A 21,962-nucleotide genomic window follows, 5' to 3' on the forward strand; every position below is an offset into this window, starting at 1 on the left:
GATTGTAGTATCATTGAGATACTATTACAGTCTTTATTGCTGTTGTTTTCATTTTTATATTTTCCATTTTCATTCCTTGTATAACAGGCACTTCTGATGTTTATTGCCATTTTACGGTAAATCGCTTGTTGCATTCCTCAATTGTAAGTCGCTTTGGATAAAAGTGTCTGCCAAATGAATAAATGTAAATTTATTATTTTTATTTCATTTTTACTTTTAGTTTAGTACATCAAGTTAAACTAAATCAAAATGAGAATTTTTGTCTTGGTAATTAGCTGAAATATATATATATATATATATATATATATATATATATATATATATATATATATATATATATATATATATATATATATATATATATATATATATATATTATTGTATTTCAAATAATGTTTTTTTTATGGTTTTGGTTTCAGTTTTAGTTTTCTTTGACTATAATAACCTTATTATGCACTGCATCTTTTAACCCAAAAACTAAAAATGCAATTCATAATTCAAAATACAAATTAAACGCCTGTCAAAATCAATAAGGAAAATTCCTTTATATTAACTCTATTTATACAGACTTTTCTGGCAGTGTGTAATAAAAATATATGCTTTATTATTTATAGGGCTTTTCAAGGGCATGAGAACTGGAGAGTAAAATTTTGATATTTCACATTCATTTGTCTATCACAGATATTTACTGCTGTAGTGAAATAGACGATTTGGTATGATGAAATGGTGTGGCTGTATGGTATATTTAATTTGTGAAATGACGATACCACCTGCAGTCATAGTTTTAATTGTAGGATTGTGAAGCTGTGTGTTTGTTTGTGTAATCTATTTAACTGTCAGATTTGATCATTCTCTGCATTCTCATCGTTGTGTGTAGTGCCACTCAGTTTGCATTGATTTTGATCAAAAATAACTCTGAAGTCACCAGAATAATGATCTGTTATTGTCTTTTATCCTTTTTATTTGTTGATAAAAATGCAATGTTTGTTAATATTGACATTTGCTGTGTGAGGATTTAATAACTGAGCTCTTATGATGTGATAATTTAACATATTTAAGGGCACATGCTGTTTGCTGGCCAGCAGGTGGCATCAGTTCTAGTGCAGAAAAAAGGATAATTAGTCAATTAAAAACATCAAACAGTGTGTCTGGTGTAATGTATGATGGCAATTATGCATATGATTCTTACTGAAAGATTCATTAAAATTCATAATATCTAAACATATTAATATCAACATATAAAAAAAAACTAAGAAAATTACCAAAAACACAACAAAATTACTAAACATTTACCTACAATTAAGATGAAAACAGAAACTGTAAAAATAAAATTAAATCTAAAATATCAACAAAACGGTATATCAGTAATACTAAAATAACACCTTATTAATGTCAATTAAATAAAAACTCGTGCTAGAAATATCCAACCAAACAACACAAACCACAACATTTCGTTGGAGTATAATATTTATTATTTATAATATTTTGAGAGGTACACAAAAGTTTTTCTACAAGAGAATCAAATGACTTCCATTTGATTGCCTTTTGTACTTGAGGTAAGGTAGTACAATACATTAGGTTTAGTGTGTCTTAGTGAAACGATACATGAATCAGATACATTTTCAACTATAGCACGTTCAAGTGTCAGGACTCACTCAATGACAAGGATAGAATGACTCGGGTATGTCAAGCTCTGCTAAATCCATTGTCAATCAAAATCAAATGAATGAAATACAAAAAAATTAATGAATTGGATACATACAGAATGAGAGAACCCAATAAAACTACTGCTGTGACCAATAAATTAACATAAGCCTAGGCCGAGCAATAGTTAAACCGAATAAGGTAAACAGTAGAGCATAAGAGCCAGCAGTGGCTTGAGGCTCAGCCTGTGTTTGGATGTACAGTACTAAATCAGCCATCTTCAGCCAGAGGTAACATTCAGTATCGACCTCTGCCACTGCCAGATAATAAATGTCCAATAAAACCTGACGAATAATAAATACTTTTAAGACATGCAATATAATCCTCTGAGCAATAATCAAATAATTTAATATTTCCTTACTGTAGCCCACAATCACAGGACATTGTCATGAAGTAGGTATCATTTGTGTAATGCTGACAGTAATGCAGTTTTATGGAGCTAGCTTAAGATATAACAAATATGATTCAAACTTCCCTTGCTGCGATCCTTGAACAAGCACATTGCAGATGACATGAACAGATGAAAACTTGAGCGGTGGAGACTAGCTAGGAAGCTCGAAGATTACGGCAAGAATGGCAACAGGCCTTGCTATAATACCAGTGACTGCACAGATTCACCTTCAGAGCCAGCGAGCAGTTGGTGGTGGGACGATCCTGGCAGTTTTCATCTGGAGAAGCAATAAAGGAGTTTAAATTCATGTTATTTATGATTTCTCTGGATCGATAGCACATGTTTGGCTACTATAATATGTAAAATTACAGTCAAAAGGCAATCCTTCAAAGTGCATATTTCATATTTAAGGGATAGTTACCTCGAAAATGAAAATTCTGCCATCATTTATCACCTTCATGTTGTTCCAAACATGTACAAAATCATAAATATAATAAATGCAATTTACAACAAGGACCAAAATAGGCACTTTGATGACATGACACCATTTGCCACATGTCATGTGACCAAAAATACAGTAAAAACAATAATATTGTGAAATATTATTATAATTTTAAATAACAGTTTAAAAATAATACACTTTAAAATGTCATTTTTTCCTGTGATGGCAAAGCTGAATTTTCAGCATATACAGTTGAAGTCAAAACTTTATATACACCTTTCAGAATCTGCTAAATGTTAATTATTTTACCAAAATAAGAGGGATCATACAAAATGCATGTTATTGTTTATTTAGTACTGACCTGAATATGATATTTCACATAAAATATGTTTACATATAGACCACAAGAGAAAATAATAGTTGAATTTATAAAAATGACCACGTTCAAAAGTTTACATACACTTGATTCTTAATACTGTGTTGTTACCTGAACGATCAAAAGCTGTGTTTGTTTTTGTTTAGTGATAGTTGTTCATGAGTCCCTTGTTTGTCCTGAACAGTTAAACAGGAAAAACCATGCATTAAGATCTTGATTTGTCTTCTGGAAAATATGTAAGTATCTTTTGTTGCTGAAGGGCAGTACTAAATGAAAAAATATTATATTTAGGCAAAACAAGAAAATCTCATTCATTAATCTCTTAATGCATGGTTTTTCCTTCTGGAGCATCAGTGAGCGTTTGAACTTTCTGTAATAGTTGCATTTGAGTCCCTCAGTTGTCCTCAATGTGGAAAGATTAATCTCAAAATCATACAGTCATTGTTGGAAAGGGTTCAAGTACACAAAAATGCTGGAAAACCAAAGAATTTGTGGGACCTGAAGGATTTTTCTGAAGAACATTAGGTAGTTTAACTGTTCAGGACAAACAAGGGACTCATGAACAACTATCACTAAACAAAACAAACACAGCTTTGGATCGTTCAGGTAGCAACACAGTATTAAGAATCAAGAGTATGTAAACTTTTGAACGGGGTCATTTTTATCAATTCAACTATTATTTTCTCTTGTGGACTACATGTAAACATCTTTTATGTGAAATATCTTATTCAGGTCAGTACTAAATAAACAATAACATGCATTTTGTATGATCCCTCTTTTTTGGTAAAATAATGAACATTTTACAGATTCTGAAAGGTGTATGTAAATTTTTGACTTCAACTGTATATCCTAAGACAAGAACACATTTTGGTTTTAGGTTTTAGGACTTAGATTAACTTTTATGATCCACTACAAATGTTGACTACTGTACAATAAAAAGTGGAAAAACAACAGCATATGGATTTAGAACAATGTGAGAAAATAATGACAGAATTGTATTTTTCAAGTGAACTGTTTAAGGCACACCTGGAGGTTCGGTGGGGCAGGGCTGGAGTGCACAGGTCTGCTTGTTAACAGGTTTAGTCAAAGGGTCGCATCCACGAACAAGTTCTCTTCCCTGATAACACTTCACATCTCTCATTCGCACACCGACCCCACAAGTCTTGGTGCACTGAGAAACAGTTGAGTACAAGCAAGGACAAAGAACAGTCAGCTACACTTGAACTTGGGAACCTTCACTGGACAGAGAGTCTCAAGAAGAAAATGTGTTGTATCTTAAAAGCTAGGAAACTCACTTAGCTTACTGTAAATTCCTACATGGGCAGCTGTCTGACAGACATAAATACTGGTTGTATGCAGCATCATAAATTTAATATGTTTAAAAGTTTCACCTCAGACCATGGCGTTGTGTACCACTTGAAGCAAGGCCTTTCAAAGCAGGTGTCCTCATCTACTGGTCGCTTGCTGCTGTCACATTCCTCATCCTCACTGATCTGGACCTTTCCACCCGTGATGCTGACACACAGCACGGTCTTTCTCTTCACACCGCGTCCACATGTTGTGTTGCACTGGGAGGCAGAAGACAATGATTACTGGACAAATATTGACAAATTATTCATTTTCCAAACATATAAGTGTCATCTTCACCCTCTCCCAGTCTTGGGCCAGCCAGTGTGGAGGGCATTCATTGTCTCCGCAGGGATGAATGGCCAGAGGTTTGTTCTCAGGAGAGCACTGAGACTCAGGTACCACTCGGCCCTCTGGTGTTTTGCAGTACACATGCCGCACTGTTTTTCCATGCCCACAGATGCCTGAACACTGAGTAGAAATGGAAGAAGAGCATTTTTAACATTTGAAACATGAAATGTCTGGCCTCTGATCTTACTATGACAGTCACTATACAAAAAAATGCTTTATATCATGTCCTAACCAGCTGCAATAATACATATTCATTTGTCTGTCTACACTGAAATGTATAGCTTAATGTTATGCAATCACTCCTAATAAGAATCACATTTGATATTAAAGGGTTAATTCACCCACAAATTAAAATTATGTTCCAAACATATAGCTTTCTTTCTTCAGCAAAACACACACAAAAATATATATTTTGAGAAATGTCCTTAAAATGGAAGTCAGTGGGCTCCAATGATGTTTACTTACTGACATTCTTTAAGTAAGCTTCTTTTTTGTTCTGTGGAAAAAGTAATTCAAAATGTTCATTTTTGGGTGGACTATCCCTTTAAGTTATGTGGAGCGTGATTTTGGAGCAGTGAGATCCACTGTACTTTGTTGACTTGAAATAAAATAAACATTAAATGAAATAAAACATTAAAAACTAAATAAACTAAAACTAATAAATAAAAGTTAAGAAATACTATATAGAGATTTTAAATAAAACTAATAAAAATGACAAAAACAAACAACAACATTGCATAATCTGTAGTTAAAATCAAAGTGAAGAAATTAATAAATAAAATCTAATTTAAAATATTAACAAAACTATAATAGTATATCAAGGGAGTAACACTTTAGTATAGGGACTAATTCTCACTATTAACTAGTTGCTTATTAGCATGCCTATTAATTGGACCTTAAAATAAAGTGTGACCATTAATGATCCTAAACCAACACTAAGTTGAACTCTGCTCAATTTCACATCACCAACAGTTACTGTCCCACATCAATTCAAATCACCAACTCTATTGAAAATAAATGACTTCCTGTCACTTTGCTGTTTCATATTAGTATCACTTTGAATGTCTCTTTTTGCTTTATTGCATCGTGCTTGATTAAAACAGTGTTAAAGATTTTTAAACTCTCAGACATAACGTGTGCATTTCAAAATTTGGCAGTGTTCCCGTCTCACCGGTCCCCACTCAGACGCTGTCCACTGGCGCTCACATGGAGGGCCGGTGCAGTTTTTGGTAGATGCTGGGCGAGTTGCCTCATCACATGCAAGGGTTTCGTCTGAGCATCTGACCTCTCGCGTAACCAGAGCCCTGTGACCACATTTAGCTGGACACTGCACAACAAACAAAACAAGGTTCTCCTCAGTTCTCCACTAGCACTGACATTGTCCAAACATATCAGTTTTCTGATTAACAAATGCACAAGAAACACACTGCACTGATGCACTGATGACTTTGGAGGGAAACCATTTTATAATAATAAACAATTAAGCATTCTGTATAAAACATTTTCTTAATCAGTATTTATTTATTTTATTTTTTTCAGGTAAAAACTTCCAAAGTAAAATTGTGCAGGATAAGAATGTTTTCAGACAATATGTTTTATATAAAAATGTAGCTTTGTTACTCTATTGTTTTAAAAATAAGACAAAAAAATGCCAATGCAGTAAGGACCTAATTCAACATATCTAAATCAATTCTTATATCACACAGTTTTGCTATTCATATAAATTGAACCTGAAAATTATGTTTGGGAATTTTTACCGGACAAGACAAAAACACTGATTAAAACAAATTAATTTTATTTATTTATTTGCAGTGTATGGAGGTTATAATAAAGGCTTAACTAAATGAGCTCTTAACCTACCTCTGACCACTCAGCTACCTCCCACTGAGGACCACAAGTGGGGCTTTTACAGGCCCGGCGCTCTGGGGGGCGCTCTAGCTGTGCCTCAATACAGAGGTCACTGTACACAGAGCTGTCTAGGCCGGGAGCCAGCATCTTCCAACAACGCACAAGACGAAACTGAAAACCTTCTCCACATGTCCGAGAACACTCACTCCAGCTGCTGGCCTCCCATCTACACATATAGACCACAGTAAGAGGCAGTTTTTCATGGGGCATCATAAAATGACTGGAATGACATGAGGGTGACTAAATGATGACAGAATTTTTATTTTTTGTTTGGTTTTCTTTACCTTTCTTGTCTTTTCTACCGAGCCCCGCACTGTGGAATTGTGGATACGTATTAGGAATTCTTTCCACAACTTAATAATTTGTTCGGTTATTTTAGGTTAATTGTGGCCACATTGTACTAAGTTGTTCCATGGTTTTAGTTAAATTGTGGCTACGAGTTAGCTAAATTAAAATGAGGGAATAAATAAGTACTATATGCCCAAGATAAATTGAGGGAACAAATTAATAAAATGTGGCCAAAGATTTATATGTTGTAAGAACGAAGTTCACCCAAATATGAAAATTGTAATTTACTCACCCACATGTCATTCTAAAACCATAATGAAAATATTTAAAATAAAACCTGAGAGGGTTCTGTTCCACTTTTGAAAGTCCATGTTACCAAAACTTAGAAGATCCAAAAAGGCCATAAAACCATCCTAAAATTAATCCATACACACTATACATAAACATATACATAATGTTGATCATATATGGTAAACATGAAAACTTGTGCATACATCACATAACAGAGCAAACCTCATTGGTTCTCACGCACACACACACACAATTTAGCTTCAGTATATGTGTGAATCATTGATTAGGTCTAAATAAAAGCATAAACTAGATCTGTTCATCATATAAAACGATCATATCTCTTCACTCCAGTTAAACCACTCAGTTCAATTGGATTCGTTTTGCAATGCCTTTATGACCTTTTTCTATTTACTTTTATTTACTTTGACTTTCAATGGAGGGAGAGAAACTTCTCAGGTTTTGTTAAAAATATCTTAAATAGTTTTCTGAAGATCAACCAAAAGGATTTTAATTTCTGTGTGATATTCTGCAAGGCTCCATAATTTTTCTCTGCATTTCTGTGACAATTGCAGCACACACACCTGGGTTGGCATTCTCTGCCAATGCAGAAATCATGAACTGGCTCTGGTCGAGTCAAAGCATCACAATAAACATCATCCACTTCAATGCCGTCAAACCGCACACACATGGCAAGTGATTTCGAAACACCTATTTGAGAAAAAAGCATTGTATACACATAAACCCCCACATAAACAAACATGGTTATGAGGAATATTTATGTGTGGATGATTGCAGCACGGAGATTAAGTTCCAATGCCTTGATTACCTATCGAGCAGGTCATACTGCAGGGCTCCTGTGAGGACAACTTCCAGCGGTACATGTCAGCAGCGCTCAGTTTGTTCTTCTGAAGGAGCCTTTGGTTATTCCTGCAGTAAAGAAAACAGCATCTTAGACTAGACCACAGTTTAGCCACCTGCACTGTGTATTAGGCAGACCGTTCGCGTTTGTTGATGCCGAGACATAAACTGACACTCCAGTCATAAAACCACTAACATTTTTACCATTCCTGGTCACACTCATTACCTTAATGTCAAAGCTGTTAAACAGCGCATTCCCTCAACTAGACAGAAGCCAATAAAATTTGTTCCTTGAGATAAATTCCTGGGATTTATCTGATGCGACAAGCGTAGTCTGTACCCGAGTGATCTATGGGACTTTTTTTCCACAAATAACAAAACATCTTGAATTATGTTCCTCAGACAGTCCGTCTTCCTTACATTCAGGCCTTCTCTTCATCTCCCCACCTGGAATCTTTCTCTCCTCTTTTGGATACAAGTAAGAGCATTTCATGAGATGTTCTTTATGATCTCTGGCAGAGGGGCTGATAATGCAGTGTTTGGACGTGGCAGAGGGAACCCAGCATGAATTATAAATATGATGGAATGCAATCCCGCCAGTCTCTGCTTGGCCGTCTCCCCTCGGTGCTCTTTGTATGTCTCAGAGAACGTTAACAAAAAAACCAAGCCAGAGCTTGAGTCTGCAGCACATTCCTTTCTCCCACGAGCAGGGCTGTCCCACCCGAGCCCGTCCAGCACAACTTTGGTATGCCAGGTTAGAGGGCTAAGACCTACTCCTAGCATTTGAAACTGATAAAAATAGCCACTGGTTCACTGGCATGATTTTGAGGTTTATAGCATCATGCTAAACCAGAGCTACTAATCAGCTGACTAAAGACTTGAAATTGTGATTTAGCTGTTGTTAGCTTTGTCAGGTTCTGTGCTCTGTTATGCCTTAGATTCGCCACTTGATGGCGCTATTTTCCCTGAATTCCCTTGTCTCTGCTAATTAGGATTATTAGTTCTAGCCCTGACTAGTTTTGTTTCCCTATTTATGTGGTCCTCTTTTTGTCACTCTTGCTTGGTTATTTGAGCTATGCTGGTGCCTCTGGCTTCTCTGTAAGTTTTTTCAGTCTTTTTGTTTCTTTGTGTTCCGTTGTTATTTTTGCTTTTGGATGTATTTAGCATTAGTTTCCTTTTGAGAGGATTTTTGGTCTTTGGAGTACTTTATTTTTTGGAAGTGTTTATTTTTTCCAAGACCAGATTTTTGTTGGGGATTGTATGCTAAGATCTTTTGCTTTTGTTCTTGGAAATAAATAACTTTTTTTGTGACTTTTTTGGTGCCTCGCATTTGGGTCCAAGTTACTCCTCTGTGTAACAGTGGTAGAGCATCACACTACGGCACTGGAGACCAGGGTTCGAGTCCCGGTCCTGACAGAATAACCAAGCCAACACATGGACCCAGCCGAGTCCTCTGCTAAGGACCTTTTGGGAGTGGTGGCTCAGCATGAGGCCACGGTTAAGCGCCATGAAGCAGCTCTGTCACAGCAGGAGTCACTCATGGAGAAACACTCCCACCTACTTTCTGATCTCATTACCTCAATGTGCCACTTGTTTGAGAGACTGCCCCAAGCCCCAGACCCTGCTCCCGCTCCCACACCTGCCACCTCCTCTGCTGGTGCAGTTCCCCCACTAGTTGAACCTCACCTACCCCCTCCTCAACGGTTCTCTGGAGATCCTGAAGCATGTGAGGGATTTTTGACTCAATGTTCCCTTACATTCCAGTTGCAGCCGTCCACCTTCCCCTCTGACCAGGCCAAGATTGCTTACGTCCTTACCCTCCTGGCGGGTAAGGCCTTGACCTGGGCCACGGCTGTCTGGAATGCCTAAGCTCCCTGTTGCACTAGTTACGCTTCTTTTGAGGCAGAGTTTAAGTGGGTATTCCATCATCCTCTCTCTGGTCTACAGGCTTCTAAGCAGCTTCTAACTGTTCGCCAGACAACCCACAGTTTAGTGGAATATACCATGCAATTTCTACGCTTGCCGCAGGCAGCGGGTGGAACGATGAGGCTCTCATCGTTTGCTTTGAGAACGGGCTCTCGGAGGAGCTCAAGGATGAATTGGCTACCTGAGATCCTGTGTACTCTCTGGAGAGGCTTATCGATCAGGTCATTCTGTTGGATAATCGTCTGAGACAAAGACGGATACCTAGACCTAACACTCCTTCTCCTCAGTCTTTCCGCCAGCCTTTTACATCGGGTTCTGTACCCCTTGAGTCTCCAGAGCCCATGCAACTAGGCAGAACCCAGTTGTCCACCCAAGAACGAACTCGCCGGATGAATTCCCATCTTTGCCTCTACTGTGGACTTCAGGGCCATTATCGCTCACTATGTCCTGAGTTAAAGGAAAATACTCAGTCCCGAGCAGGAGAGGGAGAGCTGTCTTGGGAGTAACCCACTTAGTCTCTCCAAGGAACACTGGTTTTTTCCTGCCGGTCACTCTCGAGAGCGGGGGCAAGCTACACCAGGCCTTAGTGGATTCTGGGGCCGCAGGAAATTTTATGGACATTGCCATGGCTTCCCGTCTCCAAGTGCCTGTTAACCCTCTGTCCTCCCCTCTGGAAATCATTGCTTTGGATGGCAGATCCTTGACCCTGGGTCTGTTACCAAGATTACCGTTCCCCTCACTGTCTCCGTATCTCATCATCTTGAGAGTATGGCTTTTCATTTAATCAGCTCCCCTGAATTACCCTTAATCCTGGGACACACCTGGCTCACGCGTTACAACTCCCACATCAACTGGTTGAGCGGGGAGGTTTTGAGTTGGGGGTCACTGTGCCAAGACTCGTGCCTAAAGAGTCCTAGGATTATTCCCGAAGACCTCAAGTCCATTGACCTCTCCCGAGTTCCCTCTGAGTATCATCACTTACAGTCTGTGTTCTGCAAAGAAAGAGCCAAGGTCTTGCCCCCCCACAGACCTTATGATTGCACGATCGAGCTGCTGCCTGGTTCATGCCCTCCTCGAGGACACATCTTTTCCCTATCCTCGCCTGAGCGGAAAGCTATGGAAGCTTATGTCAATGAGCCTCTTGCTGCTGGGATCATTAGACCATCCACATCACCCGCTGGAGCTAGGTTTTTCTTTGTTGGGAAAAAGGATGGTGGGCTCCGACCCTGCATTGATTTATAGAGCTCTCAATCAGATCACTGTTATCAATCGTTACCCACTCCCACTCATGACCTCTGCTTTTGAGTTGCTCCAAGATGCCAAGATCTTCTCCAAGCTTGACTTGCGCAATGCATACTACCTTGTACGTATCAGGCCAGGAGATGAGTGGAAAACTGCCTTTAACACCCCTACAGGGCATTATGAATACCTTGTTATGCCCTTTGGCCTCACTAACGCCCCTGCTGTGCTCAAAGCCCTTATTAATGACGTGCTCCGGGACATGCTCAACAAGTTCGTTTTTGTCTACCTCGATGACATTTAGATTTTTTCAAGATCCTTTCAAGAGCATGTGAGTCATGTCCGAAAGGTCTTGTGATGGCTTCTAGAGAACCACCTCTACGTCAAACCCGAGAAGTGCGAGTTCCACACAACTAACACACAGTTTCTGGGGTTTATCATCAGGCTGGGGCAAGTTTGGATGGATCCCAAGAAGGTACAGGCTCTATTGGAATACTCTGTTAAGGAGGTACAAAGGTTCATTGGGTTTGCCAATTTCTATAGAAAGTTTGCGCGGAACTTTAGCTCAGTGGTGGCCCCTCTCACTGCTCTTGCCAGAAGTAGCTCCACCAAGTTTGCTTGGAATTCTGAGGCCGAGACAGCCTTTCGAGAGCTCAAGCGCTGCTTCACGTCTGCTCCTGTCCTGTCCATCCCTGACCCTGAACTGCCCTTTATTGTTGAGGTGGATGCTTTGGACGTTGGCATTGTTCCTCATCGTCCTTGGTCACATCTCTCACTTGATTTTATAACCGGTCTTCCCCTGTCTCAAGGCAATGCTACTATATTTGTAATTGTCGACCGCTTCTCCAAGGCCACCCGGTTCATTCTCCTACCTAAACTCCCCTCCACCAAAGAGACTGCTGAGCTCATCACCACCCACGTATTTCGAGTGTTTGGCATCCCTCTAGACATTGTGTCTGACCGGGGACCCCAGTTCTCATCCCGGTTTTGGTGAGCTTTCTGTCAGTCTCTGGGGACTAAAGTTAGTTTATCCTCAGGCTTTCATCCAGAATCCAATGGACAGACTGAAAGAGTCAACCAGGATCTCGAGTCTACCCTGAGATGCATGGTAGGCAGCAACCCCTCGTCCTGGTCCTCTTACCTGATTTGGGCGGAGTATGCTCATAATACCCTCCACTCATCATCCACCGGCCGTTCACCTTTTGAGTGCCAGTTTGGCTATACCCCTACTCTCTTCCCCGAGCAAGAGACTGAAGTGGTGGTGCCCTCAGTCCAAACTCATATTATGCACTGTAGACGGATCTGGAGAACCGTTCGTGCAAAACTTCTCCGGACCTCTGGTCAGCACCAGACCCAGGCCAACCAGAGACGCAGACCAGCTACTTCTCTACGTGTTGGTCAACGAGTCTGGCTTTCCACTAGGAACTTTCCACTCAGGGTGGAGTCCCGCAAGCTGAGTCAGAAGTTCGTCAAGAATTCAAGATAGCTAGGAGAGTAAACCCTGTCACTATTGCTCCAGGTAAAGTCCCTTCTCCTCCTCGGGTCATTGGGGGTCGGGGGGTTAGATAGTTTAGAGCACGAGTAGGGGGCAGAACTGGAGGGAACGTCAGGAGCCGTTCCTAGGAGGGGGGGGTCCTGTCAGGTTCTGTGCTATGTTATACCTTAGATTTGCCACTTGATGTGCTATTTTCCCTGAGTTTCCTTGTCTCTTCTAATTAGGATTATTAGTTCTAGCACTGACTAGTTTTGTTTCCCTATTTATGTGGTCCTCTTTTCGTCACATTTGCTTGGTTATTTGAACTATGCTGGTGCCTCTGGCTTCTCTGTAAGTTTTTTGAGTCTTTTTGTTTCTTTGTGTTCCGTTGTTATTTTTTGCCATTGGATGTATTTAGCATTAGTTTCCTTTTGAGAGGATTTTTGCTCTTTGGAGTTCTTTATTTTTTGGAACTGTTTATTTTTTCCAAGACCAGATTTTTGTTGGGGATTGTATGCTAAGACCTTTTGTTTTTGCTCTTGGAAATAAAGAACAAATTTTTTGTGACTTTTTTTGGTGCCTCACAATTGGGGCCAACACCCCTCTGTGTAACAGTGGTACGGCACCGGAGACCCGGGATTCAGTCCCGGTCCTGACAAGCTTTGCATAATGTAGAGTTGGAGCAGTAACTTTAAGTTATCCCATCCCTTAACAAACCAGCATGCTGGCTTTTCTGACTTCAAGTTAGAATTGGAGTTTTGATGACTCATCCTGCACTACACAGAATTTTATCCAATCAAATGCCCTCTAGAATGAGAATGCCCCTCCCAATAACACACCACTGACCAGAAAGTAGCAAATCCAGCCTTATGTCTGTGATATACTGTAATTAAAGCCTACTGGCTGTTAAAAAAAAAAAAAAAAAAAGAATTATGCTATCATAAATACAATTATTATTATAAAGTAAAAAGTAAAAGTCGTGACGTGTTGTCAAGTATGGTGACCCATACTCGAAATTGGTGCTCTGCGTTTAACCCATCCAAGTGCACACACACAGCAGTGAGTAGTGAACAAATGCACACACACACACACACACACACACCGTGAACACACACCCGGAGCAGTGGGCAGCCATGCTGCAGCGCCCGGGGAGCAGTTGGGCTTTCGGTGCCTTGCTCAAGGGCACCTCAGTCGTGGTATTGAGGGTGGAGAGAGCGCTGGACATTCCCTCCCCCCACCTACAATTCCTGCCGGCCGGGGAATTGTACCTTTCGATTACGAGTCCGACTTTCTAACCATTAGGCCACGACTTCCCCACAACATGTATAACATACACTAAAGTTTATTTTATTTTTTTTTAAGTTTAAAAGTTTGGGGTCGGTAAGATTTTTTTTTAAAGAATATTAATCATTTTTATTCAGGAAGGATGCATTAAATTGATCCAAGTAAAGACATTTATAATGTTACAAAAATTTCAATTTTAAATGAATCATGTTCTTCTGAAACTTGTACTGATCAAAGGATACTGAAATAAATACCACGGTTTCTACAAAAATATTAGGCAGAACTATAAACAGTGTTGTTAGCATTGACAATAATAGTAATAATATTAAAAAAAAAAATTCTTGGGCACCAAATCAGCATATTAGAAAGATTTCTGAAGGATCATGTGACACTGAAGACTGAAGTAATGGCTGCTGAAAATTTAGCAAATTTAGCAAAAAAACAGAAAACAGTTCTTTTGAATTGGAAAAAAAAATTGTTGACCAAATAAATGTAATAAATGCAAATAAATGCAAATAAGTGACAAATAAAAAAAAAATCTTGAAAATGTCTTGGTAAACATTAGAGACTTTTTTACCAACCCCAAACTTTTGAACGTAATGTACATGATCATGTTTACCTGGTACGATTGCTGCGATTGCGTAAAATGTTTGTAACAGTTCTGTTTAGGAGCAGGAAGTCCCCTGTGTCATTGCGCCGTTGCCCGAGGGTGAACTCAAGCAGTGAGCCATTAAGACCCGCTTGCTCAAGACTGCTGTAGTCTAACTCCAGTGGGCCTTCAGAGGACAAGCCATCTCTACGAGTAAGAAGCTGATTGGTTGAGATGTTCGCAAGAACACCGTTTGAGCCAATCCGCTCTCCCAGCAGCACTCTCCAGATGAGGTTTTCAGAGTTTACCATGTCCTCTGCAGGTCTGCTGATTGGTACTACGCCAGGGGCTCCCACTCCACTGGGCCAGCTGCAGTTCCCCTCTTTTAACACAAAGAAGGTTTGATTCATTAAAGAAAAGATGAATTCACTTTTCATTAAAGATTAAATTAATTTTGCTTGAGGGCTGTACCTGTTAAGGCCAAAAACTTGGTCAGTACCAAACTAAAACAAAGTCTGGGTTTTAAATGGATCACTGCATATTGCAACTAATTTAAGAGGATTTAAGGGTTTACGGGTAAGTTTGTATCATAGACTATAATGCAGGACAGGGGCACAACCTTCATCAGGACACCCAACTTCTTTTATAATTATTAATGTCAGAGAGACAGCAAACACAAATAGCCATAATTCTCTGACTTCCGTGGAGGGAACATTTCAGGCCTCTCTGAATTTTTCATCATTTCTGTCTAATCTTTTCTGTGGCTGATGCATTATAAAGGACTCCATAGGGCCAGTAGAAAGAGGCCTTTTAACTCACTAATGATTGCCCAGTGAACCAAGTACTCTCTCTGTCTTTTCTGTTTTCCACTTACTTCAGATATTATGAAAGCGTATGCTAGCAAAAATATTGGGTCATATTAAGGTAATTTTTTTAAATAAAAAGGTTTAGTTTTTTTGTTTTTTTAAGAAATCAGCATATCAGAATCAGCAAATCAGCATATTAGAATGATTTTGGAGGATCAGGTGACATTGAAGACTGGAATAATGAAAATTCAGCTTTGCCATCACAGGAATAAATAGAAACGGTTATGTTAAATTGTAATGACTGTAATTAATTGTGATAATTCAGGATTTTATTGTTTGTACTGTATTTTTGATTAAATAAATGCAATCAATCGGTAAGCCTATAAGAGAGTTCTTTCAAAAACATTAAAATTTTGCCAACTTCAAAGATGTGAATGGCAGTGTACATCTGAATTGCACTAAATAATTCTATGATTTATACAGGTCTATACTTTTAATTGAAGGATGTCATAATAGCATTAGGTTTTGAATTAGATTTATAAAAATAAATAAATGTTCTGAAACACATAAATATAAAAAGAAAAAAAGAACACACAAACCAAATAAGAGCAAAAACATATCTCAATGGTCTCGCTCTAACTTTTCACTTGTTTGTTTTTTTTCCTTAAGATTCTAAATAATAAATGTGCCACAAATCCTTCACAATTAGACATAAAAACATTTAATACAATCTCAAATTTGATTCCTCATGATAGGAAACCCTATAATGCCAACAAATAAAATGAATGGAGCTACATTAAGGTACTTTTTGCAAGAAAGAGCAGATTAATATATTCACCTGTATACTGGACTTGTGTGTTAGCATCCTGCTGACAGTCAATGTTAGCCGTCTCATACACTTCATTGGTTTCCTGGCCAGGCTTTTGTCCTTCCACAGCTCGTGTCCCAGTGCTTGTCTTATCATACACGCTCTCATTAAGGTTTAAAACACTCCCAATCTCCACAGACACCAGACTGGATCCTCCTTGGGGGCCCGTGTAAATGGGGGGCTGGGAGACAGAAGCCATAGAGTCCCTCATCACTGTGTACTCATAGGTGATATAAGGATTTTGGCCATTTTGATTCCAGACCTTTGAGGCAAGACAGAGACATGTCCAGCAATTAAGAGGAAATTCTGAGAAATATGTTATGATAATATCTCATTTTACACTTGCAGGAAACAAACATTCTGGACTGTTCTTTCCCAGAGTTAATATCTATGCTGCACAAATCATGACAATGCAAGGGCACTGAGGTTGAAGGACGTCCAGAATACAATATTTCCATTTCTGAAATACTGCGACATCCCACATTTGTCCCATAAACCCAGAGCGAAGTGAAATAATTGAGTCATTCCTCCTAGGACAATGCATCAGAATATTACCATTTACGCAGAGTGAACCATTAGACCTTTGGCCTGCACTAAGTCAAAGCCATGGTTAGCTAGCCAGTGAGATTACCCATGAGCCCTTGGCGGCGAAGAGAGGACCACGGCTACAGTACCAGAACATTGATGGGCTGATCGATGGGCCCTTTTGCCACGATGTACTCGATCCCCGTCTCATACACATCAGTTGGCCGCCGGTATTTGAAAATGGTCCCTGCTGCATGGAAGTTCTGAGGGGTGTCCACTTTATATGCTCCGTTGAAGAAAAAGTTCCCTGCTTGGTCAGTTACAGCTGGAAAATAACAAGGGTGAGAAATAATGCTGGGAAGATTTTATTGACTCTCTCATTTAATCTCGTTCAACAAACGCATCCACCAATGCAATCTTTGATCATAAAAACAATTCCAATTACAAAATCTATAAACTATGAGAGACATGACTAGTTTATCTCCAAATCTTTAATTCGTCACGTCACTCCACGAACAAATCGTTAATGAACCAAACATCACTGATAAATGTCAAGCATGTAGATAAAGCCTGTGTTTTCTATATTTTGAATTAGCTTCAATTTTGTGTTGTCATTTTTTCATTTATAATGAATTTAATCATTTGTATGTCCTTTTGTCATTTTTAGTAGTTTTTTTTTTATTATTTAGCTTTAATTTATTTTTATTGCAGTTAAGCTGTTTTAGCTCAACAAAAACTCCTTTCACTTAGTTATTTCAGTTAATATTTATGTTTTATTTTATTTCAGCTTTATTTCTATTAACAAAACCAATTAATAGTTTAAAAGTTTTAGTCAACAATAACACTTATTACTAGGGCAATTGTAGGTTTCACTACACAGATTTATCTCCTGTGTCATGGAAAACGCTTGATATAGCTGATATAAGTATCGTCATACTCTGAAAGTCTTACACACAGCTGAACGTGCAAGCCATTCAAAGGTTTGCTCACCTAGGATATCTGCAGACTTCTTCCTCTCTATAATCTGGATGTCCCATGATCCTTCTGGGATTTGAGTTATGAAAGAATAGCCTTTCGAATAAATAGTTCACTTAATTAGAATTGGTTCCTTGATGAATTTACTCAGAACCATTGAATATGAATACCATTCAACCAATCACTAAACCGACATTACCTAGACTAGAAGCCCCGCGGCGAAAGTTCCCAGTTATGCGACTGCAGCTGCTCCCATCTCCCTGACATACGCCACATTTATCCAGAGTGTTGGGGGAGAAGAGGACACCATCACATCCAATGGGCTGCAAAGGTACACATCAGCTTATAAGTTTGCCACATGCCTTAGATAAGGATCAATCTTACAGTAATAAGCCACTTACTTCACATCTCCCATTGACACACACGCCCCTGTAGTTGCTGTACTTGCAAGATGTTCCATCACGTGCAGGAACCATCAACTGTCTTTGACCATCAGAGGTGGTGCAATGCAGGTCACATGGATTACTGGAGATATGAACATAGTCATCTACAGGAATATAAACAGAGTTCATTGTTTTAACGTAAATGATACCTTCACAGCACAGCTTCATTAAATAAAACGGTTAATACCAGGATAGAGAGGTTTCCAGTGGTAATTTTTTCCATTGTAAACCTGAGAGTTGAACGACCAGCACTGCTCTTCTCTGAAGCTCCTTCCTGAAGAAGGACATTCCTGTAATTCACAGAAAGACAGTCAATTGAATGCAACTGAATCTCGCTTTACAGTCTATTTGGTTGCAACAGACATTAAAAATGGCTAAAAAAAAAAGCTAATTATGCATGAATTAACGGTAAGCCTCAGGTGGAAGTGGAACGTGAGGCTCGCTGTCAAGTCAGGCATCTGGGATGCATTTCTGTTAGACAGTCCAAATGCACTGTTAATGTGTGTGAGAGAAAGACGGATACTGTGAGCTGACCTTTGCATTGCAAAGATGATACTTCTTTGCATTGCCTGTGCAAGTCATGTTGTCTTTACCAGTTGTTGTTTTCTTTCTTTGAAAGAAATTGTTTTAGTTTAGTAGCAGTTGAATACAATGGGACATTCATTACACTCAAAAAGGTTTTCCTAGTGCTTAAAAAAATGACATGATTTAAGTTTAAATCCCACTAAAGAAAACAAAAAAAAACAAAGAAAACTAAAACCAAAACGTAACATTTTTGGCACAATTATTGCTTAGTACAGTATCTCATAATTATGATTATGTCATAAATTTGACGTTTATATCATAATTCTGACTTAGTATGTCATAAATTACTTTTTATCTTATAATTTAAACATTTTAGAATTATGATTTTTTTTATGACTTTTTATATCTTTGTATGGAATGTCACAAAGACGACGCTTTATCTCATGTTCTTATAATTCTGTCATTTTTATCTCATAATTGACTTAATATGTCATAAATTTGACTTTTTCTCATAATTATGACAGAATGTGGTTTCTTCATATAGAATTTATCTTGTTATATCTTGATATATATATATCTTGATTTTATACAGTAACAGATTATTATATATATATATATATATAATGTATCTAATAAAAACACTGTATATACATTATATATATATATATATATATATATATATATATATATATATATATATATAATATACAGTGTTTTTTATATTAGCTTTATAAAATGTACTATAAAATGTAGTATGTGAATATGATGTTTTGTGTGACAGCCACTGACCTTTGCTGTAGACAGTGTCTCTCCTGTGACATGACGCCTCCTCCACAGGTACGAGTGCAGGCGGTCCATTTTGTCCATTCTCCCCACCAGTACGTTATCACCTCCAGCCCATCCTCTAGACTGTTAGAGGCAACACCCTCTTCCTTTGGCAAATAAAGAGTTCATTTAGAAAATTATCATTGGAGATCAACATCTATGCTAAGATTATATATTTAATCTGTGAAATAGAGTATATTTTATTTGTAAATAGAGTATTAATTGTTTTTAACAAAAATCTAGTGAGACGTGAGATTTTTATGCAAAAACTTGTGAGAATATTACAAACCTGTCCTCTACTTGAGAGATTGCCCAGAGACAGAGCCAGCGTTGCAAGACCAAGCAGCACCAGACTGCTCTCCACATACTGGGCCCTTGACCAGATCCTCATCCTGCAGGGAATGAATATTTGGAGAAAAGAAACGGAATAATCTCTTGAAAGGCTTAATTAGTTTTTTACAGATCTGAGCACAAAGGAGCTTCAGTTCACGTCTGCTATCTTCTAAGGATATCTTTGAATGGATGACAGTGAATGTAGACCATTCCATAGAAGAATCATTTTTGATTTTCTAAAGAAACTTTTAGTGAACAGTTCTTAAAAGACCCTTTAATAATCTAAAGAACCTTTTTCTGCTATAAAGAACATCATTGAAAATACACTTGGCTTAAAAATATTAGGGGCACATGCCCTCTCAGTTTGCATGGGCTTTACATTTTTGTTGGCAGGAACACATGAAATACAGTGAAAGTAAGTATGAGATTCTCTAGCTTCTATTCAAGTGACCAGTGATGCAACAACTTACACAAATAGCTGCGTTCAGATATATAAGGACAAAAAACAAAAAAAATAAAACAAATCACACAAAGTTCTCCAGTTCTCCTCCATCTCATGTCTCCTCATGAGACCTGTACCTCCAATTAGGTAGGCTCCTTAAAGTAAGCAAACGGATCGTCTCACTCTGTTTGCAGTCTGGCTTTTCCTGGTACTAAATATTGGTGACAGGTGTCTTAAACTACCCTCTGGAGCACCTGGAGTTCATTATCCACCCCAGACACAGCTAGAGCAGCGCCAGCTTGCCAAACACTCTTCTCCCACAGACCACGCAGCGAGGCTGCGACGGCCGAGACAGACCTTCCTCTTCTGAGCTTCCCAGGCTACGAAAGAGAGTAAACATAGGCTAACCCCCTTCCCCCCTCCCCTGGGGCCTCCGCTCAAGGGAAGAGGGGTGTTTTTCTTTCCCTGGCAGCAGACAGACAGCAGGGCCGTTCCCCATTTGAGGGGGCAAGCCCTGTCTATGAGCTGGAACAGACTCATCCTTCTCTGGAAGAGAAGGATGAGTCTGACCACAGGGACCAGACGCAAGGATTCCTCAGTTCTCAGCAGACTTCTCATGTCTTAAAATCACTTTCTGCAGCTTTCTATCAAACAGGTGAAGTTAAGACGAGGTCAAGCATGCAAGTGTTGAGAGACCAGCAACAAGTGTCATGACACAGATTTATACAGAGGAAACTGAAACATCGAGAGCAGATAAAAACATTGAATTTACATTTATGTCAAAAGGATTTCAAGTTATAGATTTGATCCTTTACCTATTTATCCATATAGACATTTTCTTGACTTACTTTTTAATGTGGAAAAAAGTATATCCTGTGAGTGTGTGATAGACTTATCTATTAGTATTTATTATAGGTGAATTAGAAGTATAACAGTAAACTGTAAAGGTGCAGTAAACTGTAAAACTATTTGCACTACAAACCAGTGTGTTTATGATTAAAGCAGTGCATTTGCTGAACAAATACTGAAAAAATGGTGCAGAATTTACTTTGAATTGATTTTTACTCAGAAACTGAAATTGCATCAAGTGCATAATGAACACCAGAAGCCTTAGCTGCTCTCTGGATTACACGCCTGTCTGGAATACTTGATTCTGATTGGTTAATCGCAGCAATTACTGCAGTCAGATATTTCCTAATATTCATATCATCCATGGCAGTACTATATATTATTCCACTCTTCTGGGTAACTTTCATGGCTGTGGACTCACACCACAGACTCACTCTTTATGGTTTCATACAAATGCAGAGGGTTTCATCTTTTGTCAGTTATCACCTCCAGTAAAAATGACTTTGGAAGACTCCAGTGTTTATATGACTGTAATATTTTTACAGTGTTCATCTTGTTGCTATGCAGATTGTAATGAACAATCATATTTTGAAGCTTTTGGATAGTATATGACAAATTATAAAATCATTTTGACAGTTATTTATGATCATGGATCTATTTATTTGCCAAACAGCAAAGTACAGTCATGATCATTAAGTAATAAGGAGTAGAAATAGAATTTTGTGCCTGGAGATCTTTACTTTCTAGGAACTCTATCTTCCTCATTTAGTTGCTTGGCTCCTGTCTACACATAAGCTGCTCAGTGATTTCTTGTGGTTCTCCTCATCAATTTATCATTCATGATTATTTATAATTATTATTATTATTTATTATTTATGTAAGTAGCTATTTTCACGATTAACA

At 38.4% G+C, this 21,962-nt stretch overlaps 2 protein-coding genes across 3 annotated transcripts in view; one reads left to right on the top strand and one right to left on the bottom strand.

Annotated features, from left to right (window-relative positions):
* Window positions 1-21,962, top strand: part of LOC306870239 (mucosa-associated lymphoid tissue lymphoma translocation protein 1-like) — a 1,002,100-nt gene that overhangs the window by 771,313 nt on the left and 208,825 nt on the right. The window lies entirely within an intron of this gene.
* On the bottom strand, window positions 1,457-19,826 carry LOC306869279 (ADAMTS-like protein 2; the record flags this gene model as incomplete). The annotated part of the gene is made up of 18 exons (XM_079415968.1): window positions 1,457-2,372; window positions 3,940-4,084; window positions 4,305-4,481; window positions 4,561-4,731; window positions 5,783-5,938; window positions 6,472-6,685; window positions 7,680-7,806; window positions 7,925-8,025; window positions 14,499-14,850; window positions 16,113-16,404; window positions 16,817-16,992; window positions 17,658-17,738; window positions 17,842-17,965; window positions 18,044-18,189; window positions 18,273-18,375; window positions 18,620-18,691; window positions 19,396-19,542; window positions 19,725-19,826. The coding sequence occupies 18 exons, from the start codon at window positions 19,824-19,826 to the stop codon at window positions 2,251-2,253; spliced, it is 2,808 nt and encodes a 935-aa protein (XP_079272094.1). The 3' UTR covers window positions 1,457-2,250.

This window comes from Barbus barbus, assembly GCF_936440315.1.
Source record: "Barbus barbus genome assembly, chromosome: 5".
Lineage (NCBI taxonomy): Eukaryota > Metazoa > Chordata > Actinopteri > Cypriniformes > Cyprinidae > Barbus > Barbus barbus.